The sequence below is a fragment of the Hippocampus zosterae genome, chromosome 11, assembly GCF_025434085.1.
Source record: "Hippocampus zosterae strain Florida chromosome 11, ASM2543408v3, whole genome shotgun sequence".
NCBI lineage: Eukaryota > Metazoa > Chordata > Actinopteri > Syngnathiformes > Syngnathidae > Hippocampus > Hippocampus zosterae.
Genome location: NC_067461.1, coordinates 16023365 through 16047600, shown reverse-complemented (window position 1 = coordinate 16047600; position 24236 = coordinate 16023365). Strand labels below are relative to the sequence as shown.

At 42.1% G+C, this 24236-nt stretch overlaps 3 protein-coding genes and 1 long non-coding RNA gene across 6 annotated transcripts in view; 2 read left to right on the top strand and 2 right to left on the bottom strand.

Moving 5' to 3' along the window:
* Window positions 1-786, bottom strand: LOC127610175 (uncharacterized). The gene is made up of 2 exons (XR_007964764.1): window positions 630-786; window positions 1-137 (listed from the first exon to the last, which is right to left on the bottom strand). It is a non-coding gene; the product is annotated as an uncharacterized LOC127610175 (long non-coding RNA).
* Window positions 607-14449, top strand: sgpl1 (sphingosine-1-phosphate lyase 1). 3 transcript variants are annotated; one of them, XM_052079943.1, is made up of 14 exons: window positions 607-771; window positions 8118-8283; window positions 8979-9046; window positions 9319-9466; window positions 9560-9639; window positions 10130-10258; window positions 10379-10467; window positions 11182-11290; window positions 11377-11475; window positions 11569-11715; window positions 12477-12715; window positions 12793-12939; window positions 13030-13150; window positions 13328-14449. In XM_052079943.1, the coding sequence occupies exons 2-14, from the start codon at window positions 8142-8144 to the stop codon at window positions 13469-13471; spliced, it is 1662 nt and encodes a 553-aa protein (XP_051935903.1). In that variant the 5' UTR covers window positions 607-771; window positions 8118-8141; the 3' UTR covers window positions 13472-14449. The 3 variants fall into 3 exon arrangements, with proteins under 3 accessions (XP_051935903.1, XP_051935901.1, XP_051935902.1); XM_052079941.1 differs by lacking the exon at window positions 607-771 and adding an exon at window positions 1935-2081; XM_052079942.1 differs by lacking the exon at window positions 607-771 and adding an exon at window positions 7170-7328.
* Window positions 14450-15291: 842 nt separating this feature from the next.
* On the bottom strand, window positions 15292-21311 carry pcbd1 (pterin-4 alpha-carbinolamine dehydratase/dimerization cofactor of hepatocyte nuclear factor 1 alpha). The gene is made up of 5 exons (XM_052079958.1): window positions 21282-21311; window positions 17820-17945; window positions 17004-17135; window positions 16831-16911; window positions 15292-15922 (listed from the first exon to the last, which is right to left on the bottom strand). Exons 1-5 carry the CDS (start codon window positions 21294-21296, stop codon window positions 15830-15832), a joined length of 447 nt encoding a protein of 148 aa, XP_051935918.1. The 5' UTR covers window positions 21297-21311; the 3' UTR covers window positions 15292-15829.
* si:dkey-192p21.6 (uncharacterized protein LOC565246 homolog) overlaps window positions 18594-24236 on the top strand; it is a 26638-nt gene continuing 20995 nt past the window's right edge. Inside the window, exons 1-5 of the mRNA XM_052079939.1 lie at window positions 18594-18847; window positions 19428-19559; window positions 19936-20030; window positions 21273-21394; window positions 22934-23052. Of these exons, the coding sequence (XP_051935899.1) occupies window positions 19478-19559; window positions 19936-20030; window positions 21273-21394; window positions 22934-23052 (418 nt within the window). The 5' untranslated portion in view covers window positions 18594-18847; window positions 19428-19477. The remainder of the gene's footprint in view (window positions 18848-19427; window positions 19560-19935; window positions 20031-21272; window positions 21395-22933; window positions 23053-24236) is intronic.

The following is a 24236-nucleotide window of genomic DNA, read 5'->3' as shown; positions in this document are numbered from 1 at the left end:
TAAAAGACGGTGTCTCGCTGTATTGCTCAGGCTGCACTGCAGCGTCTATTCACAGGCGCGATCCCGCTACTGAGCGGTACGGGGGTTTTGACCTGCTCCGTTTCCGACCTGGGCCGGTGCACCCCTCCTTAGGCGACCTGGTGGTCCCGAGCTCCCCCGGGAGCACCATATCGATACCGAACTTAGCGCGGACACCCGCTCGACATAGCCCGCTGCAGCTCAGAACCCCCGAGCTCACACGATCCGCCAGCCTCAGCCTCCCGGTAGCTTGGATTACAGGTACGCGCCACGTACCCGGCGAGAAAGCACAACGCCTGTGGTGTTTTTTGACTATCGCGCACGTGACGTCACAGTTGCGACACATTTCGTTCTTATTGTTGTCAGTTTATTTACATTTAGAAATGGTTGCTTGTTTCCCACTAAAGCGTTGGTTGCCCTGCCAAGCATCGACTTTCAACAATATAATAGTTTGGGGGATTTACATACGAAGTGTAAAAGACTGTGTCTCGCTGTATTGCTCAGGCTGCACTGCAGCGCCTATTCACAGGCGCGATCCCGCTATTGAGCGGTACGGGGGTTTTGACCTGCTCCGTTTCCGACCTGGGCCGGTGCACCCCTCCTTAGGCGACCTGGTGGTCCCGAGCTCCCCCGGGAGCACCATATCGATACCGAACTTAGCGCGGACACCCGCTCGACATAGTCCGCTGCAGCTCAGAACCCCCGAGCTCACACGATCCGCCAGCCTCAGCCTCCCGGTAGCTTGGATTACAGGTACGCGCCACGTACCCGGCGAGAAAGCACAACGCCTGTGGTGTTTTTTGACTATCGCGCACGTGACGTCACAGTTGCGACACATTTCGTTCTTATTGTTGTCAGTTTATTTACATTTAGAAATGGTTGCTTGTTTCCCACTAAAGCGTTGGTTGCCCTGCCAAGCATCGACTTTCAACAATATAATAGTTTGGGGGATTTACATACGAAGTGTAAAAGACTGTGTCTCGCTGTGTTGCTCAGGCTGCACCGCAGCGTCTACTCACAGGCGCGAACCCGCTACTGGGCGGTACGGGGGCTTTGACCTGCTCCGTTTCCGACCTGGGCCGGTGCACCCCTCCTTAGGCGACCTGGTGGTCCCGAGCTCCCCCGGGAGCACCATATCGATACCGAACTTAGCGCGGACACCCGCTCGACATAGCCCGCTGCAGCTCAGAACCCCCGAGCTCACACGATCCGCCAGCCTCAGCCTCCCGGTAGCTTGGATTACAGGTACGCGCCACGTACCCAGCGAGAAAGCACAACGCCTGTGGTGTTTTTTGACTATCGCGCACGTGACGTCCCAGCTGCGACACATTTCGTTCTTATTGTTGTCATTTTATTTACATTTAGAAATGGTTGCTTGTTTCCCACTAAAGCGTTGGTTGCCCTGCCAAGCATCGACTTTCAACAATTTAATAGTTTTGGAGATTTACATACGAAGTGTAAAAGATTGTGTCCCGCTGTATTGCTCAAGCTGTACTGCAGCGTCTATCCACAGGTGCAATCCCGCTACTGAGCGGTACGGGGGTTTTGTCCTGCTCCGTTTCCGACATGGGCCGGTGCACCCCTCCTCAGGCGACCTGGTGGTCCCGAGTTCATACATACATACATACATACATACATACATACATACATACATACATACATACACGTGTGTACTTTAGTGGCAGGTGCAGCCGTCAAATGAATTCAACAATATTGCAAAACAATAAGAGTAAAACGAAGAAGAATCTAATATTTCAGTTTTACTGTGATGTCCATGACGATAGAAAATACATTCAGAATACGTTCTTCAAAAGTGTATCGCTGATGTTTCTTTGAAGCGACGCGTTTCGCTTTGCCTGTGCGTTGTCATATTAGCGCATGCGCAAAAATAAATCGGCTGCTGCTTACTTCCGTATCCTCGTTAGCTCGCAGCTAGTTGTGTAGCAGTAGCATGTAGATGAGAACGAAGACCTCAAGCAGGCGCCTGGAGGTGACTTTCCTTTGTCTCAGACAGAAAAATAAAATTGTCGGTTACAAACCGTCTTGACAACATGCATTACTGGGTAAGTGGTGCTTCTTTCTACAGTCTTTATGCATTTTTGGAAACGGTTACGCTGGAAACGGTTACAATTGGTAGAACATCGTATTGGGCTCAGGCTTGTTTATCAGTAGTTACGTGAGATAATAAGATGAGCTGTTTTCTGAAATAGGATGCTCGAAGTCCACACGCGTTGTTTAGTTGTGAACTGTGATGTAAAAGCATTATGGTCCGATTTATGGCAAGTTGCAAAACTGTTTACATGAACGCCTTGGCTTGAACTGTTGCCATACTCAAGACAATAGGGCGACAGCAATAAACTGTGCACTCACTCAAAATCGAATTGACTACAATGTACACTACGATACCTCTCATTTAAAAGGTAACAGTGGTTGTACAGACGGCCCTTCCTCTGTTTAAAAAAACAACCATATTATATTCTAACAATCGTTTATTGTGGCGTCCATAGTTTAAAATTGGAGTTCCTGTTCAACTTGAGCCTGCAGGAAGTTATAAACAAAGGGTTTTATCGCATGATTGATGTGGAGTCAAATTTCGTGTCAAAGAAGGACAATGAACTCGTGAGTCATGACAACGGACGCAAGTAATGTACGGGGACAAAACTGAGGGGCACTCGAGGGCGGCTCATCTGACTCAGAATTTCCTCGGGGGCACAATTAACTCCACAGCCCCAGTCTGACCCTACTGTCGATCAGCCACAACAGTGATAATTGTCGTTGTAATCGTTTCGTGAAACGGTTACCCCTACCAACTTGTTCCTCATTTGATTAATTTTGTGGACTGTGGGATCTGTAAATTTTCAAGATTAGATTTCACAGCACACCGTAGTAATTACCCTGAGAACACCGCCCTTAGAGACAACAAAAAAGCCTCACTGAGTAAAACTTCGCTGACAGTATTTGATATTTAACATTTACAAGTAAAGCGAAGCAATACAGAGTGGTGCAATAAAAAATACCGGTACTAAAAGAATGTACAATGTAGGAAAATGAGTTTGGACTACAGTAGTTGATCATAGAAATGCTCCGAAAGACCATAATACAATGCAATGCAATACATGCTGATTTATGTAGCGCTTTCACAACAGTGGCAGCTGTAACAAAGCGCTTAACAAAACAGTTAACATAAAGTCAAATAATAAACACAACACATAACATAAAACACGGACAGTCGTGCAGTCCTAACCACTTTTCTGTCACACGCTTTGTTGTTTGGAGCAGTTTGAGATGAAAGAGGAGAGAATCAAAGTGTCCTTTAACCAGTGGATCAGAGACGGCATGCTCAAAATTTGCACACCTTGGCTACACTAAGTTTCAAAGTCAACAAGAAGCTGTAGCATCCATTGACAAAAAAAGAGATTGGTTCACTTCTCCTGTCCCACGGAAATCCATTTCAATTCCAAGCGGCGAATCTCAATTCCAAATACGCATTGGCACTCTGCGCCGACGTTCCTCTCTCCTCATCTTCAACTTCAGCAGCCATCCATCCAGCCGCACCAACGCTGACTGTCAGCCACTGAACAAAACGGGGTTGTGAAAAATGCTGCCCATTAAAGGAGCAAAAAACACAAGCGCCCAAGGTCTGTCCAGCACCGACAGTCAATGGCGCCAGCATTCCTCCCAATCACAATCTGTGCTGCTACAGGCGTCCTGCCGGCGCAACCACCAAGCACAGATACTTCTCCTTTGACGAATGTCGTGGCCAAAAAACGCTAAAAACAGTCAATATCAGGTCCACACGATGAAACAACAAACAACATGTGACAAAACAAAAAGACAAAAACAACAAAAAACAAAAAAGCAAGGCTCTTGAAGAGCACTTGCCGTAGGCTGCCTAGTCGGGCGCCATCTCCATCATCGTATAATCGTGTATACTAGGGGAAAAAAAGCATTCATTTTGACCTGAATATAAAAAGCATAAGGGCACCACATCATAGTATTATACATAGATAATTGCCCCTGCAATTGATTGTTATAAACAAACCCAATTCCAATAAAGTTGGTATCTCGTGTTAACCATAAATAAAAACAGAACAAAATAATGTCCAAATCATGTTCAACCTGTATGTAATTGAATAGACTACGAAGACAAGATATTTAATGTTCAAACTGATAAACGTTATTGTTTTTAGCAAATAATCATTTCCATAGAATTTTATGGCAGCAACATGTTCCAAAAAAGCTGGGACGGTGTCATGGTTACCAATGTATTACATCACCTTTTCTTTGAACAACATTCAATAAACGTATGGGAACTGAGGACACTAAATGTTAAAACTTTCTAGCTGAAATTGTTTCCTATTCTTGCTTGATATACAGCTTCAGCTGTTGAACAGCAGTTCAGCATCTCCGTTGTAATATATGTACCGGTATAACACTTCATATAACGGGCCACCCATTTTCAACAGCCAAGTCTGGACTGCAGGCAAGCTAGTCTAGTAGCCGGACTCTTTTACTACAAATCCACACTGTTGTAAACATGTGCAGAATGTCGTTTGGCTTTGTCTTGCTGAAATAAGCAGGGTTGTCCATGAAAACCACACTGCTTGGCCGGCAGCTTTTGTTTCTCCAAAACCTGTATGTATAGTTCAGCATTAATGGTGCCTTGACAGATGTGCAAGTTACCTATTCCACTCGCACGGACACAGCTCTGTAACATCAAAATGCTGGCTTTTGAACTTTGCGTCCATAACAGTCCGGATGCTTCTTTTCCCCGTTGGCCCAAAGGACATGACTTTTGAAATGTCAAAAGATGATTTAAAATGCGGACTCATCAGTCCATAGAACACTTTTTTCACTTTGTATGAGTCCATCTTCGATGAGCTCGGGCCCAGGGAAGCAGGCGGCGTTTCTGGGTGGGTTTGATAAATGGTTTATTTATGGTTTGGATAGTACAGTTTTAATTTGCACTCACGGATGTAGCGCTGATCTGTATTTACTGACATTGGTTTTCTCAAGTTTGGTGATGTCATTTACATACTGATGTCGGTTTTTCATGCAGTGCTGCCTGAGGTATCTTTAGTCACGGGCATTCAATTTTGGTTTACGGCCTTGCAATTCAGGGAGGTGAAAAACAATAACATTTAGCAGTTTGATCATAAAAAATCTTGTCTCTGCAGTGTATTCAATTAAATATATGATTTGCAAATCATTGTATTGTTTTTCTTTTTGTTTAACTTCACAGCAATTGGGTTGGTATTTTCTATTGTTAAGTCCAAAATGCATTTGAAATAAAATGTCATTGAAAATTGTGGCACGCAAAGATTGTGTATTTCAACCACGTCAAGAAGAATCTTATAATCCTGGAATATTTGCGTAAAAAAAAAAATCAAGTTTGGTACAGACTTTACATCGTGCCCAGATTTTTGAGAAAAGCAAGAAACAATAAGTCTACACTTTACAGCATTTGCTTTAGTGGGCCACACGAAATTAGTGATTGGTTCAGAGCTGACTCCCTGGGCCTTAAGTTTGACACGTGCTGTTTCGTGAGTGGACCAAAAGAAATTATCTGTATGTAAAAGTGGAAAGAGTTGCCTTTTGAACTCGTGTGAGATAGGGTTTAATCTCTTTTTTTTATGACAGAAAAAGCTGTGACATGCAGAACTTGCACCTCTTATCTTATTAAACTAAAAAACTCAACTGTTGGGTTGGGATGCAAAAATGGGTCACAGACCCATAATGAGTGGGTCGTAGACAGCTACTAAAAAAAATTACAGGGGCTCCTTTTACGACAGTTCCAACATACAGCGTTTCGAGTTCGTGATTGGTATTAATAAAAGTAAAAATAGTAACGATGAACTCGTTTGCTCCTCCCTGCACGCTTTTAAACAGTATTTTACTTCTGCTCCCTCAATGTGAAAACCAATGTCTGGGTTTTCTACTAACACTACGTCATGACGTCAAAAAGACGTACCTAGGGCGAGGTCAAGTCAACCGTGCTTGAGATATTGATTGATTGAGATCTTGGGGTCTTATAAAGTGGAAAAAATGGACAGCACTGACATGGTGTGGAACGTGAACGAGGAGGGAGCACTCGCAACCACAACAACAGATTCAGAGAAACAAGATATTCATTGCCTTCTTGTAACTGTTGGATGGTGTTGGCTACAGGAATGACCTTTGGCAAATGTGTCATGTTGTGACCGCCCAAAAACCACCTGCTTTGGCCAATTACCGTACATATTTTCGGTCTAATCTGAAAAATCCTAACCAAATAAAATGTGTTTGTTTCAGTTGCTGTCACATTAGCTTATTGTGTCATATTCAGCTTTTTTGGCATAGTTGGTTCAAAACATTAGCAAATCTTATGGTTAAGTGTGCAGAAAACTTACGTTATCCAATCAAGTATTGTAAATAATTAACTGTAAAATAACTATTTTTTACCTTCTTCTCTAGTACATAAGTCCAAGATGTGACGTTTACTTTTTTTCAAGTTAGAGGAGTTGAATCAGTTCCGACTTTCCCCCCAATTATATGTATGTCTCCTGACAGTAAGTCCACACTACAGAATGAGAGTACGGTACGTTTGCCACATTTGGCTAAAGCAGTGTGAACTCTCCATTCAACCTGTGGTCCTCGTTCCCAACTCATCTCTCGCTTGGTGCGGCTTACCTTACCAAATCTGTTTGTTATCCTAACATACACCAGCATTGTCAAACTAAACTTAAGCTTTACTGTTTTTAATGTTAATATTCACCACATGCATCTCTGACTTGAGGGTGCTGAAAATAATAATACAACCTGCCCAAGGTGCCCAGCAATGGAGTGTTCTTACTGCTGAGCAGGTTGTGATGAGTTAAGATGTTATCTTTTTGAACCTTAAGCTTTCCTCTATCACTTAACCGATGAGGTGGGCGGACATGTACCCATGCTATCAGAACTATTGTCATAAAATTTCCCAAGATGGTAATAAATATAAGCAACCATAATTTTTTGTCATTATTTTCCCACTGTGATTAAAACGCATGATTGTTACCAATACAGTACGCTGTCTATTGGGTTTTATGATGATTTGAGGGGTTTTGCAGGTAGATTGTTAAATTGCGCCAGTCTGCTGCGTGTGTTGATGAGCAGTGCGGCCGCAGGGAGGAGTCTGTGGCGATAGACGTTAAGTCCTCTGAAAAACTAGCTCGCTTCTCTGTTTGGAGAAAGACGAGTACGGTGGCGTCTGAGCTATTTGCATTCAGCAAACTGCCGCCGGTGTTTGTGAGAGGGGAAATCTGATCTCTCTAGAGCCAACAATGCCTTATGATGTAAGTACATCAGCAGCCTATGCATCCATCATTGGGTCATTATTTATTTACATCTGTGTGAGATCTTTGCCCTGTACAATAATTGGATCTTTCATTGATGTGCATCTATGACTGATGACTAATTGTGCTAAGCAATTTGACTTGATTGAAATATCAGATATAGTGTGATACGTGATCGAAATTTTTAAACCTTTAACCACTGTAAGTATTAAGGCAAAAGGCAGTCAAAAAACCTTTGCTATCATGGCGAATTACAAATGATAATGCAGAGTTAAGAAAAGTCTTGGAATTTATGCAGATGTCTTTTGTAGTACCATGAATGACAGTGCTTTCTACAACACCCTTGTGACGTTTTGATCTGATTCTGAATTCAATGACTTTAGTGTGAGTGCTTTTGACTTTAGTGGTTTCTCCACAGCAGCAAGCCCACGACACTGACATTTCTCACCTTGTTTTAATCCGAGTTTTGAACACATTAACACAGTGGCCTTCAATCCATGTCTGTGTTACTTTTATTGGCCGAACTTGACACACGTGCTGCTTGTCTGCATCTTGCAAAGTGAGAGTAGTGCCGCTGCGCTTTGGGCAGAGAAACAATCCTTTTTTTCCCCCTTTTTTTTTTGAAAGAAATTTGACATTTAGGATTTTTTGCTGGTCATACATAAACCCTATCACGCGAGTGTTGATTACACTTGGTAGGACATGTGGTGGACTCCTATTGTACAAACATTTCTGACAAGACATTTTCTGTGTGTGTGTGTGTGTGTGTGTGTATCTATGTTAATCCAGAGTGCCTTGGAAGTATACAAGGAGATGGTGCTCATCTACCTGGAGAAGGGCCGGCAGCAAGTGAACTCGTACTGCAGGGACTTTGAGCCATGGCAGATCATTGGAGTGACGCTTTTCACCACACTGGCAGCAATATGGCTGAAAGGATTTCTCTTCCAACAAGAAAGTATGCCCAGTATGATATAGGCGACATTATAAGAATCGCAATCATTGTTGTACTTTTACTGGTGCATTTGAAATCCGTTATTGTGAGCTCAATTCCATCTCATGTGTTGCTTGGAGTGAGGGCTTGTACCATTCATTCATTCATTCATTCATTCATTCATTCATCTTCCGAACCGCTTGAACCTCACTAGGGTCGCGGGGGGTGCTGGAGCCTATCCCAGCTGTCTTCGGGCAGTAGGCGGGGGACACCCTGAATCGGTTGCCAGCCAACCACAGGGCACACAGAGACGAACAACCATACACGCTCACACTCACACCTAGGGACAATTTAGAGTGTTCAATCAGCCTGCCGCGCATGTTTTTGGAATGTGGGAGGAAACCGGAGCACCCGGAGAAAACCCACGCAGGCCCGGGGAGAACATGCAAACTCCACACAGGGAGGCCGGAGCTGGAATCGAACCCGGTACCTCTGCACTGTGAAGCCGACGTGCTAACCACTGGACTACCGGGCCGCCATGGGCTTGTACCAGAGATCAGAAATAATCAGCCGAAGTCCCTTTTTTTTTTTTTTAACCAGCTGGTGTTTTTTTTTTTCTTGACATGTGATTATGTGTCATCGTCTTCTGTGAAAAAATTGTGGTTGATGATGTGACATCATTTCACTGAAGTTCCTTGTCTCTTTCTTTTTGGTTTTAGGTCTCCTTTCCAGAATGAAGAAGCAATGCTTTCGACTCATCAGAAAAATACCCTTTGTCGGCGGGGCGGTACGTGCGTTGTTTGTCTGTATCCTCTGATTCGCCTATGAGTCACAACTGATGACTGAGTGCAGAGGGATAGACCTCTGGCACACTTAACGCTGCGCACTGAAGATAACATTGACCACCTTCTTGTCATTGCCATCTTACAATAAATTCACATCAAGCTTTGACAGCGCACGGAACATCTTATCACATTCAGTCTAAACCAGCGGCTCTAGCAAGAATCCTTTTTTCTGCGGCACCCAGACATTGTTGCTCAAGCAACTCTGCTCTCATAGATCCAGAGCCAACTGAACAAGGCATTGGACGACATGTCTGCCAGTCTGTGCACTCTGAAGAACGGCATGAGTTACACTCAAAAGCTGCCCTCAAAAGGCCTCTCGCAGAGCCAAGTGCTGGACAAAATCAGCGAGTACCAAACTCTGAGTAAGTACCAGAAGTTGTAGGAATTCTGACATGAAATTTATGGTGTTTCACACCGACTGTGGACTGTTGTTCTGAAGACATGTGTTGTTGCAGATGAGGTGCAGTGGCAGAACGGCTGTGTTTCAGGCGCAGTGTACTGGGGTGATGAAGCGCTGACAAAACTCCTGGTGAAGGTATGCACCAGTTACTGTCAGTGTGGTCATACAAGTGTAAAGATAAGTTAACCGCTGTAACGTTAAAACAGTGGGCATGAATACGAAGTTCATTTGTGTTGCACCTCATGAATCTCATTATTGGCATCCTTTATTGAGATACAAGTGTAAAAATAAGTTTGCTATAGAAAAAAAAACCTCAGAAAGTGAGCTCTCGCGAGGTACATTGAGGACTTGCCTTGTACGCCACTGTGTTCCATGACACGCATAATGACGGTCTGTCTAATTTAACTGTTGTAAAAAATAAATAATAATAAAAAAATTCGGAACACACACCCAGACGCATTCTGTCAACACTTGCTGAGGAAGGTATGCTGACATGTTGTGACCTCATGATGGAAGTTACGTATTTCCAAAATATTGTAGCGGTAACTATGTGGCTCGCATATGACATATGAATTGATCTGAGAAGATCTTTTTGAAAAAGTTTTTCTCAAACATTTGTTGCAAGGTGTATGGCGATTTTGCCTGGAGCAACCCACTTCATCCAGACATCTTTCCCGGTGTAAGAAAGATGGAGGCAGAGGTCGTCAGAATGGCTTGCACACTTTTCCACGGTGGACCCAACTCATGTGGCACAGTAAGCTCATTCCTTCTTTCTCTCTTGACGTACAACGTTAAGAGTACATGGATTGGCACAAAACAGGACATTGACATGAGCTGACAGTTTATTGTTATTTATTTTGTTTTGTTTTTTTAGGTGACTTCCGGAGGAACAGAGAGCATACTGATGGCTTGCAAGGCGTACAGAGACATGGCATATGAACGAGGTGTCAAATACCCAGAAATGTAAGATGAACTTCATGAAGCGGTGTTTTCCTTTTTACAAGTAATGTTCATTTTGTCCTTTTGGCGAAACAATAACTGTGGGTACAAATAACACATTCACTGTATGAACAAATGAAAGATACATCTTCCCTTCCCTTTGCCGTCCTTCTTAAAATGACGAAAAAGTGGGCTTTCTTTTGCACCAATGAAAGACTGTTCTAAGGTGTCACTTCATTTTACTTGCTCAATACAGAAGTCTTCAGGCAAGAAGGGTCCTACCAAATTTATTTAATTACTAAAGTCAACAGTGAAATAGATGCTTGGCTTATTTTCTGCATTCTTAACATACTGTGTGATTATCGTCAGTAAAATTTCCTTCTACAGTCTTATATGGCCACACTTCTGCCCTAGTGCTCTTTGTAGGTGCAAAGCTATTCTATGCCTATGCGTCTGGTATCGTTTTCTTTGTTGAGTGAGTCGCACCCTCTTTTGTTTTTAGCTTGTTTTTTTCTCTGCCTCTTAACCATTGGTGGCACGCACTGAGTGAGAGAAGCAGAAAGTCATCCACCACAGTAGTAACTAGAATTATAATTTGAAAGAGTCATGCGCACCGCACCGTCTGAAATGTTATGACTGTTTCTTGACCATTTCTTTCCATGGTATGTACTATATACATGGGAAGAGGTCCTGAGTGAGTTTTTGAGTGACAAAACATTGTTTTTGTCATTTTTGCAGTCTCGCCCCAGTGAGCGTCCACGCGGCTTTCGACAAAGCGGCGCATTACTTTGGGATGAAGCTTGTTCACATTCCCCTCAATAAGAAAACAATGCAGGTTGACGTAAAGGTGAGAGGGAAATTAAGCACGTGTGACTGAACCCGAGTAATTGTATCGTTACTCCCTGTGTTTTGTTCCTGCTTTATTTTGACAAGGCGATGAAGAGAGCGATCAACAAGAACACAGCTATGCTTGTTTGCTCAGCCCCACAGTTTCCACACGGGATTATAGACCCCATCGAAGATGTTGCCAAGGTCAGAGGCAGCATTTCTCTTTTAATTCCTCAATATTATTTTTCGATGAATGTAATTCCTTCCGTATTTGAAACCTGGTGACCTGTTTTGCAGCTGGCTGTGCGCAACCACCTGCCGCTGCATGTGGATGCCTGTCTGGGCGGTTTTCTGATCGTCTTTATGGCCAAGGCTGGCTACGCCCTCGCACCATTTGACTTCAGGGTAAAAGGTGTAACCAGCATTTCTGCAGACACTCATAAGGTGAGAGTGTTTTTCAATAATGATGTGTGCATAGGTTGAAAGTGGAAAGACGGAAAACAGTTTTCAGGACTTGAGATTCATAACCTTTTGTCATGAGTCCAAAACATGTGACCGTGAGAGCAGCACGTCTGTGTGCAATGGCTGTTTTGTACCCAAATAAAACTGCTTCATTATGTGGGTAGCAGGTTATGAAGGCTCCAGTGCACTTAAATATCGTTCAAACAAGGAAGAGCGTTGTCAGGCAGTAATCAACCCGTGCACGACTCGTGTGAAAGACAGAAGTTGTATGCAACACAGAAACTAAATCTGGGAGGACTTCTTTACCTGTGGGGAAAACCACTGTTTTTGCTGGAAATTACTTGTAAGCTGTGTCATTGAAAAAAAATGTTCTCACTCGTGCAGTACTCATAAGAGTTGACTAAAATTTGAACCACTTTCACACAGTTCATAAATTGTCATTCTTCTTAGTTGAAGAAAAATGTAAATTCATATCCAATTGTTTGGAGCAAGCTGAATAAAATATTGACTCAAGTCAAAGTAGTGGATTTTTATTTATTTATACATTTTATTTCAAACGCGTTTTAAAAAATCTTGCGTTACATGAAACCACTTGACTACACGATTTTATCTGTCAGAATCTGGATTGTTCCGACAGGTTTAATCCAGATAAGATGCATTTTATGTTCTTCTGTGGATGAATTTCCAAATGAATCCCAACATGTCTTGTTTTTTTTTTTTTTTTTTTTGACATTCCTCTTCAGTACGGCTACGCCCCCAAAGGTTCCTCAGTGATTCTCTACAGTGATAAAAAGTACCGTCACTATCAGTACTTTGTGGCTCCAGACTGGCAGGGCGGAATCTACGCCTCGCCCTCCATCGCAGGCTCCAGGCCCGGAGGAATTGTCGCGGCCTGCTGGGCGACCATGATGCACATGGGACAGAATGGATACGTGGACGCTACTCGGAAGATCATCAGTGTAGCACGCAGAATCAAAACGGAGTAAGACCTGTGTATTTTTGGGTGGATTTGTGATCGTTTCGCACATTGAAAAGCTCCTTTCGTTTCCTTATTGACAGGGTTCGAAAAATTCAAGGCGTGTTTGTGTTCGGCGATCCCGAAGTTTCAGTGGTGGCGATGGGCTCGAATGATTTTGATATTTTCCGTCTGTCGAACGCACTGACGTCAAAGGGCTGGAATCTGAACACACTTCAGTATCCATCTAGGTGAGTAGAAGCCAGGTATCCGCACCACCAACATAGTTCCATCGTACCAGCCATGCGCAATAGCGTGACAACGTTACAATGTCTTCACAGCATCCACATTTGTTGCACAGTTCTGCACACCCAGCCGGGTGTCGTGGAACGCTTTTTGAGTGATGTCAGAGAACAAGTTGCCATCATTATGAAGAACCCCAAAGAGAAAACCACAGGAATGGTGAGATGACAGTTGGGACACACTTGCTCTAAAGAACATAAATGTGCTGCTGTAGTAGCAAAAGGCAATTTTTCACCCTTTTGATCACACTTCAAAGTACTCTTGGAGAGCAGAGATGAGATGAGACTTCGAACGGTATGCTGACACGTTCCTGTTCTCTTTCCCCTCCACCTCCAGGGAGCAATCTATGGCATGGCGCAGTCCATCCCAGACAGATCCATGGTAACGGAGATCTCCCAAGGCTTCCTGGACTGTCTTTACAGCACCGAGGTGACCAAGTCCAATACCAGCCACATGAACGGTAACGGCAAAGCCCACTGAAAAAGGATCAGGGTTGTTTTGAACTCGCTGCACACGGGAAATTTGCTCATCTCCTCCCAGCGCTCTGAGTTCATGGCTGAAAGGTTGCCTTATCCTGCATCACTGCATGGAAAATGGCTGCAGAGGTTTTTTCGGGTTTTTATTTTAAGCACAAGACGACCCCCGGAGGTAATTTACCTAAAGACTGTCTCTGCTAGATGAGTTTTGGTGTTCACATCGATGTAAATAATGTAGTGAATGTGATTGTTTCATGAGATTCATTTCAATATTCACCAATCGGCATAGCAAAGTCGGACCATTTCAGCTGCTGTCAGTTTCACAATCTTTGATGACTCAGCAAAAAAAACAGACCACTGAGCGCTTGTCGCTGTACTGCGCTTGTGAAACGGGATGTAACTGCATGAGACCGGTTCTACATATCATGCATGACAACTGTTCTCTAATCACGTTTTTAATGTAAAAGCACTGCAACGGCCTGGGCAGGATCACATCAGGTTCCTTTTTAAACCACGTGGTAGTACCACTCGGTCATCCTGTACACTTACGTGCTGATTTGATCGCACTTAATGTAATTATTTTCAATTGAGCCGCAGTTGTACATTTGCAGTCGGACTTCAAATATGGGAGCGTTTTATATCACACGATGTCCGGGGAGCAAATGCTTAAAGTCAAACAGCTAGTGTAACCCAAAGCTTAGCAGCTGTACTGGTTGTCTAACCCTTTTCATAACAACCCGGTAAATCACATGTCAGATCATTGAAGCGATTGTAGCTGTTTGCCTAACAGTATGTGCTCAAGTGTGTGGCTCTTGTTTGTCAAGTCACCCATGTTTTGATATTTGTGTCCTAAATCAATCTACCTCACTTTGCACTTCTACTTTTGGTGCAAACCTACCAATCAACTGTTAACTTTTCTTTCCAAAAGTTGCACCTATTTAACTTTTAACACTGTCAGGGCATTTTGAGTTATCTTTTATTGAAAATGATAGACTCAAACATGGCGGATCACTATTGATTGACAAGACAGCAGATTTTCACCTCTTGACTCGAAGGACCATGTTTTATATTCATGGTATGTTTCCGTCGTTGTGCAATAAGTGTTTGTTTTATGAAATGATAGAATGGGGACTGTTGTGTAGTAATGGTTAACAAAATGTACCGGTAATCATGTTTGTTGATAGCTTATCAGGGCAGTGGGTGTTTGTACTCTTACAAATGTAGAATAGTTTTCAAATGATTGAAATATATGAACGCTTTTACATGCCTGAGCTGCACTCCTATCAGGGTTCGAATGTTGAATGTGATAGTGCCTGGTTCAAAATCTGATGGCAACACCCCCTCCCCCCAAAGATGTACAGCTCAATGGATGAATATTCACAATTTAATCGCACAACTTCTACTTTTCAGTCAAAAAAAATAACAGCGCTCTGTAAGTAACTTAGACTATGTTGCAGTTTCAATGACCGTTTAATGATGTAGCAATAATGTATTCACCTCTGTGCCTTCAGAGGTTTTAATTCAAACTAATTGTATTTCCTTTTAACACGCTCAGGGATTCAGTCTTGTTTCAGACATCATTGAGGTCCAGTGCGCTTATCTGGGCAATAGTGAGCCAACTTCAATTTGAGCTGTGATTGAGAGATAGGATTCCAGTCTGGTTGCAGGTCTGAGATTTGTGTACACAAGGTAAAATATGTGGCTTAGGATATACTATATGCTTGTGATCTTATTAAGGAGTTTCATCTAATACCCCCTGCGCCCCTCAGGTTGCTACAATCAAGAAGTCAATAATTAAACAGCATCAAAAATGAGCATTTAGTGTTAAGACTTACTCACTTGCAATCTTTAATGTTCTGTTTTCAATAAAGTATATACTGTGCTTTGTGTTTGCATTTTGATGTGTGGGGCATGGTCTTTTTTTTTCTACGAAAACAAAACGGAAGGGAAGGTTTGCAGGAAATTGTTTTAGTATAAAAAAAGCACTCTCTGTGTTAGTAAGGGACATGATCACAAGATGTCTTTTCACCAAAAATACACAATTAAAATGATAGAGAGTAGAGCGTTGGCTGGAAATGGTCCATTCCCCTCTAACACACATTGCGCTAATTTAGATCTAACTGACATTAAATACAATTTCTTGATAAAATACAGGAAAATAATTACTGAAAGATGAAAATTTTACAATGACTATTGTAAAATAAGTAGTATCAGCTACTTCAGTGTGTGCAAAGCCACTAACAGACCCCTTCAAAAACACATTTGACACTTTACAGGCCACTGCAATATTCAACAAAAACGGCAAAAGGTTACTCTTTGGATATTTAGGCACACAGACTTGGTCAACTTCTTCAGCTTGTGGTCACATGAGTGAGGCTTGGTCAATGAAGGTGGCCAAAGTGATGTCGCGCTGCGAGAGCCCCCCACAGTCGTGTGTGCTCAGGGTGATCTGCACCTGGGTGGTCACAATACGGGGTCATTAGTGACACTAACATAACAAAATTGTTCAACCAAAAAAAAATGTAATAATGTCCAACGTGCAACGCGTGAGTTATACAAAAAAAAAAAGTTTGGGTTCCATGAAGCAATTGAACTATTAAATAGTGCTGAAAATAACCTCATCAAATAGACATAACTGGATTACTGGGGGTTTTACATTCAATGTATTATGTTTTACACATTTTAAAAAGCCAATTAGTTAATGGCAGCAGAAATGAAGGGATTTTACATTGTGGGAAAAAAAAATTGTTAAAAAATATGACCACCGCTTGACTGACACGAAATCCTGCAATAGTGCATGAAAATAGATTTACACATAAGACATTATATATATATATATATATATATATATATACTGTCTACAAAGACGATCCATTGTATGTATATTAACATAAAATCTCATGTCTTAAAATTGCAATTCGTGTACAAAAGTGACTGACATCTTATACAACAATATCTTCATTACCATGTGTACGCATGCCAAAATGTGATATTTTAACATAGTGTTTTGGGTAACAATTCTGATCAACTCGTCCATCCATTTTCAAAAACCGCCGATTCTCACTGGGCTCTTGGATGACCTGGAACTTATCTCCGCTGGCTTTGGTCCTTATAATTATCTGGCTCTCTCTTCCAAAAGCAAGCTGCCACCCAAAACAGTTTAGAATTTCCTATAGATGCCACAAGATGGTGGCAAAGTATTCCTTTTCTTCCCCCTAAATGAAGCTCCTCAGCTCAACAAAATACCATGAGATGGTAGCAGCCAAGAAATGGGTTTAAGTAAATCAAGGAGGATAGGTTGCTTTTTTTCCATCATGAGTTTGCGAGAATGCCAAACTGTATATATGTGGGGGTTCACAGTACCTTATTGTAAACATTGAACCATTCAGGATGATGGTCCATCTTCTCTGCTTGTAGTGCCACTCTGGACATGAAACCAAAAGCCTGGATAGGAGAATATTGATTTTAGTTGTCAATATGCTGTACAGTGCACCTATTGATTGTCTTTGTGTGCATGTGTAGCAAGAATAGGGAACCTGATTAAAATCTTTAAAAAGAAACTCTTTGTAGATGGCATCCCGGCCCACCACCTCCACCCATTGGGCGTTCTGCAGCAGTGGCAGAAGGTGAGCTCTCTCCGCCTCAGTCAAACTCTGGATTTTACTTGCCTGAAAAGAGAACAAAGGAGAGAGAGAGGGGGGCAGTTGCACCAACACAAACTGTGATTGGCCATGCGGGAATTCAATCTGGAAACAATGAAAAGCTACATTCTTGGCTCATTAAAACAGGTTGGTACAAATGGTACATACAGTATGTGCTATTCGGGAGGGGGGTATTTGCCTAACCTCTATTCATTTAGCACATGATACGGAATCACATGAATTTCACATCTGATGCTAATTTACTATCAGGCCTCGTGACTCTGCACTTTATTACTACTTCCTGATTTCTGGCTGGTGTAATGTATTTTTGTAGGACAGGGGACGCTGAAAAAGGATGTGTCTCCAAGCCAGTTTTGAACTGGAGTCACACGCGAGAGTCAACAAGGGAGCAATGACATCAACAGGTACCATAGCAACGCTCTAATCTGCTGATCAGTGGCAGAAGCCAACCCTATGCAAAGACTCAAAGCCTCGCCTGCTTTCACACTAGCGTCATATGTGTGCATGGGCAATGGACGTGAATTACTAAACCGTGCAACCATGCAATTAAAAAAATAACGCAGTAGTGAATAAATGTTAACACTAATACTGTTCTTGTGCTTCCAATCGTGACTCTAGCGCAGTGGTAAATGTACAAGCGATTTTCATCTAAGCGTTCCAACAAGTGTGTGCCAGAGGTTGTGTACTCACCATGTTTGCAGAGCGGTCTCGTGCACAAAGGCAACAGTTTCTTCCTACAGCTCTGCGACAACAACTGGAAAGAATCAACAGATGATCTGCAACCAAGGTCCTTCTTTTAGCTGCCCTGGTAGAAGCCTGAGCAGAAATCCATCTGTCAACATTGGCTTAATCATCAACTTCTACTGCTAAACTCGTGCTCGGGCTTTTATAATGCAAAATCAAGCCCAGACTATTTGCAATGGATTTATGTAAACATGTTGGAGGTAAATTTTAAACTTCCATATAAGACAGGGAAGTTCATGCCAAAGGTCAATGAGCTCCCCCTATGAGGATGCCCCCATGAACTAATCTGTCACAGTGAACGGCTGGAGGGGGAGAGGGGTTAATGAACAAGGGGCAGGATGTGATAAATTGTTAGCTTTTAACGCTGTACTAAATCTGGAAATGAGAACCGTGCTTCAGCTGAATACTGTATGTGACAAAGAAATGCAGAGGAAGATGATTTGAATTAAAAGTCATTACAGTATAGTGTAGACAACAGTCAACAAAAGGGGTATCCTAAACGTTGAAAGGTAACATCGCTTAGTGTGTAGTTTGCATAACATTAACTATATATCGTACCGTTTGTGTTTCTTATCGGCATACTCCACCTTGGTAGACAGAGTCAGAATATAATATAATATATATAATAATCCTGTATGCTGCTGGCATCTGGCGAATCCTTGTACCTCCAAAATCGCTTAATTTCAGGAAACTCCTCCCCCCCAAAACATCTGTCACACACAAAAATCTCTCAAACTCATCAAAGAATCTCTCTCTCTATCTCTCTCGCACACACACACACACACACACACACACCCAAAAAGTTCTCTTGTTCAAGAAAACCTTTAGACTGATACAAAAAACACAGATTTGGGGGGACATTTTTCTGTTCAATGTGAGATTTTTTTATGGTGTTACCAGAAACAGACGAAGTGATTTATTTTACCAAGAACTGGGCATCCTTCCCACTTTGATGCAAACTGAAGGAGCTCCAGGTATTTCCTGAAAAAATACTGGCTCTTTAGTAGATTTGAAAATCTCCCTTCATCTTCATATTTCTGCTATAGGCTCGGGTAGCAAAAATACACTTGAAATCTGTCAACCCGACGTGGGAAAATGGGTTTTGGCTCAACGAAACTAATGTTCACCTATTTGACCATAATTCCAAATGTTATGTTTGGCAAAAACACAATCAAGGTAATTACCAAAAGAGCATCTGCATTTTTTTTTACAGAAAATCCTGGCATTTGAGTGGGGGTGTGCAAACTATGGGCAAATACTGTTTTTTTTTGGGGGGGGGGCCTCAACAGCTCCTCACACACGCCAGCAACCACAATGACAAACATAAATTGAAATGAATTGTTGGCACTGTCAGTCAAAACAGAAAAGTATTGCACTTTTTAGGCAGAATTGGGATTAAGTGTACTTATTATTTTGGCCAGTTTCTTTATCTGGTGTTTCTTGTACAAAATTATAGTCAGTGTTCCATAAAAAGGAATTCCAAACAAAACATACAATATGACAGGAAGCACAAACTTCATCCGCATGCTGCCCTTTGACCATTTTTTTTATTAGTTCCAGATCAGTTATGGCGATAAGCAGCGGATGTCTTTTCAAGTGACAACATGGAGCCGGTCAGACTTGTGCGAGTGTGTTTGACTTTAGTTGTTATTTTCAGCTGTGGCTGTGGCGCGCACATCGCATCAGGTGAGTCAAGTGCTCGTGATTCTGATTGGCCTCACTTGAACAAGATCATCACACTTGTTATTTCATGGTTCAGTAGGTTTAGAATAAAGCGTGGAAGAACTTCCATTTGATGATTAGAAACAAAAAATAATTGTTCCATTGTGCATGCTCTCAATAAACGTAATACATTATTTTGATAACATTATGTTTTCCTCTCAGCTAAGATTAAAACGGTGCTGTTTGAAACAATTACAGAATTGTACACCCTTATGTAGTAGAATGATGATTGGGATGGAATGGTGATTGGGATCTTGAAGAAGACTTGATATCTCATATTTATGATGAACATAAAGTGTCACATGTCAGTTGTAAATCTGTGTTTTTTATCTCCATGCAGCACCCACTCTGAAAACGGACCAGGCTTTGTTAATATTTCATAACCGGCTGCCCCATGAAGTTGAGGTCTTGTACACTTCAGATTTTTGCTACAAGGTAAACAAGCCTACTACACGGAGTCATTAACAGTCATTTGGGTTGTAAGGTCTTATACAATACAGAATACAGGAGGTACATTTTAGGGCTTTTTTATTTATTTTTTAGCTTCAGAAAACAAATGAGCCGTGATTAGTTGTTTCTGATCAATTGTGACGTCAGTTGACAGAAAGTGGCGACATGGCCGCCTCCTGAGATGGCTAAAAACAGGTGAATCTTACTGCCTAAACCCATATTGCACAAACGCAAAACTAATCAGTATGGTGTGAGAGATTTAGTGGAAGCGCATAGAACATATTTTTGCAAAGAACATTTTTGGGTTGACTTCAAGAAGAAAGGCTATGAAATGATATTGCTAGTATAGGTTTGCGGACACAGTTGCCACTCAGTGACTGTGTGAAAGTAAATCAATGTTTGTCTATATCCAGTATGTGCGCAGTGATTGACTGCTGACCATGCCTGAGTTTAAGTTGGCCTTTTTGCTCAAAGTGAGCTCGGATCTTGTAAATACGAGCTTCTTGCAACGGGAAAAAGGATACAGTTGACAGACTTTTGCCACTTTCCTGTCATTTCCTACTGAAACATACTGTTGTAAGATATCCATCAACCCCCCACCAAAAAAAACAAACAAACCAAAATTAAAACAAAAACAAAAAAAAACCCCAGCCCACATATTAGTCATCCATCCATCCATTATCCGAACCGCTTGATCCTCACTAGGGTCGCGGGGATTGCTGGAGCCTAACCCAGCCGTCTTCGGGCAGTAGGCGGGGGACACCCTGAATCAGTTGCCAGCCAATCGCAGGCATATTAGTCATTTTGAGCTTAAAGTTTTTGTGGGGTGGTGACATCAGTTTGCATTGGACATGACCTAAGGTCTTCACAGCCAAGCTCCAAAAATGAACTGCCTCTCTCCACAGCAAACAATATGCCCCCCCCTTGCCCCCTCATACATAAAACAAGCATACTTGTGTAAAATCTGATCTGATTTAGAACGGTTACTGTGCATGCAGGGATACAATGGAAATGTAAGATTTTCTGATGCTTAACTGGATCGTTCTGTTTGCTATGATTAAATCTAATGTGAGAAAATGTTTAGATTTTTCTGTCATCAGAACATTTTGACGTGTGTGTGTGTGTGTGGTGGTGGTGTGGTGACAGTCGGGGTGGGGGTTTCTAAACACAGCCTTATTATCATGTGTCACGTATAATTTTGGCATTTGTACTTTCATTTCTCTTTAGTGTGTTTACCAGAGTTTGGTCCATGTGAAAGCCAGCTACAACAATGTGACTGCAGCCATCAGCACCAAATTCCCTTTGAGCTTGCAAGTGGAGTCCAACAAGAGAAATGCAATTCTTTGCCGGTAAAAAGTTCAAATCAACTCAACACTACTCAGCAAAAAAAAAGCTGATATTTCTCTCATGTAATTTGTTCCCAGTTTTCATGTTAACTATTGTTAAGGGAGTGTTTTGCCATTTATCCACACTCAATCTAGCATAATGGCGTGGCACGATTGCATCACTAGTGCTGGGGGGAGTACTACTAACGGACTTTGTATAGCTGAGTGATGTCCTCTCTGAAACTACGGCCTCAGTAGATATTGATCAGCAGCCTTTTTTGGGGTTAATAAGACCTGGCATTCCAATATTGATGGAAGGGATCATTAAAGCTACACAGTGCCATGTCCAGCTCAAACCTCACAACAGAGGTTAAATTGGAGACAACAGTTGTCATAAATAAACTGGTCAGGTCTGACAAGAAGACGTGGTTGCTTCCCATTGTGGCAAGTGGGGCCAAGTGTCACATTATAAGCCCTCTTAAGAGGTCTGGACTTGTGCTTTCTTAGTCAATGCTCAGGTCTCTAATCAGGCTGGTGTTATTGATTTCCTCTCCCCTTTTAAAAAACACTCCAAGTAATAGCTAGTTAGTCATTCCAATGGTGGATCAATGCAATGTAAGTTGAGGTAACTGAGCGAGCAGAAGCGAGACCTAATGGATGCACTTACAGTTGATAAGCACTAGATGACACTCCAGAGTTTCAATTGGTGTCACGGGCGTTCAATTATCAGGGTAAGAGAGAGGCCTAGTTAGTCAGGACCAGAGAAAACAGCTAGAGATTTCCATTTGACTGTAAAGTGAATACAATACAATTTTAGGTTAAAAAATAGTGGAGAAAACAATAACCAACAATCGTAAAAGTGGTCACCACCGCCACCATATTCCATACCACTTGTCCTCATTAGGGTTGTGTGCGTACTGGAACCTTTCCCCCCTCACTTGGGGCTTGACGCGGACTACAGACCTTCGTGGCTGCCAGCCAATTTCAGGACACATGTAAACAGACAACAACAATAAAATAAATGCATCACACTCGCCACACCAGAGATGTTAGTTATCAATGTATAGTATAAATAATGTGACCGTAACACAATAGATGTCATGCCAGTCAAACTTGGTTCGCTTTGATCAACCAATCACAGGACATAAAAAATGGTGATATCATCGAGAACCAACATTCTGGCCCACAAGGACATATTTTAAGTCTTATGGGTTAGAGAAACAGTTTGTTGTTAATATAGTGTTGTTTACGTGACAGTACCTCAGACAGCACTTCTGGTCCTGAAAATTCTGGGCAAAATAGATTCACATAGCAGTTCAGAGACTGAAATCTAATTGGATACACATTGAACTATTGGAAGCAGTGCAGCCAAGAAAAATGCTCTAAAATGAAGAGAATAGATTGCTGGGAGTGAACGCAATACAATCTCATGTCACAAATACTGTATTACAATTTAGCTTGGAAATTTAGTTCAATGCTGCAGATCTTTCGACCAGCAATGTTTTGCTGCCCCAGATGGTCCACTGGCGTAACTTAATAACTATTTCACTGTCTTGAATGCAGATGGAATCAAACCTATGAGGAGGGTGGTCACTATTCGGTTTGGATCCTCAGGTCAGACAATGCCAGCATTGCCACCTGTATTCATACCGTGGACAGAAAACCTCACAATTCCTACTTGCGTAAGTGTCCAACAACACTGATGTGTTCCTGTCGAAGGAGGATGATATAACTGCTTGCTGATTTCATAGTGAACAAAAATATCAGCGCAACACTTAGTGCTCAGGTCATGTGTATGGACTGCTTTTCTGATCTTGACAAAGGAAAATTGCTCACTAATCCAGATTTAGGCTGCTTTGTCGACGATATTTTTTTGGGGGAAAAAAGTCTTTGAGTTCATAGCATGAAAAATGGGAGCAAAAACCAAAATGCTGCTTTTATATTTTTGTTCAGTCTAAATAACTGTCTGGGTGTAAGAAAACCTGCCTCTGAACCAAGCCACTTTCGTATTCATGGCGTCAGCATACTTGCTTTGTTCGCATTTAGTGCACAGTATTCTCTTCCCTCTCTTGGGATATCCTGCGTATTGATCACATGAGACATGCTTTCTTAAAAAGGGATAAAAAGAAAAGCTTTTGTGATTGTTTTGAAGGCCCAGACCTGTTCGTGGAAGACTGTGGGTAATACATTAGGGAGGGAGGAAGGATTAAGCCATAATGGGATTTTGAAAGCGTCTCTGTCCATAATGTACACCCTACTTAACAATATTGCAGATTATGTTGTGGATCCGACTTTTAAGGCCGGGGAGCCATTATCCGAGCAGATATACGGTCGGTGGAATGGCACCCCTCACAGTATGATGAGCTTCCATTAGCTACACACGTTGGTGATTATACAAACTCCCCACAGGGTATGCTCAGTTTAAGTAATGGTTAGGTCAGCAGTTGAAGCCGTGCTAGGGAATTTGAAAGTTTAGCTCTGCGTGTCCCATTTATTGGCCATATCGTGAGGTCATTTGTTAGGTGTGGTCTTCTTCAAGGAACGTGTGTCTGCGCACAATGTTGGTACCATGACGGCACCCAAAGCACAACTTCAAGTTCAATAGCGATCCCCCATTAAGTGTCTCCCTTACGCAAATGTATTGATGAACTTAATCTAGTTGCGCCGAAGTGCCTCTATTCATCTTGCCTTTATCCTGACAGTAAGAGAGCGAGCCCAACCGCTGCAAAGTGTGTTTCACTTCACGCGCTGAGAGCTTTATGATGTTTTTTTTTTTTTTTTTTTATGGGCGCACATCAACGATGCCATGCCTTTCCAAAGGTGATGAAGTGACCACTCCATGCTCGGAGAGGATGTCAGTGAGGTC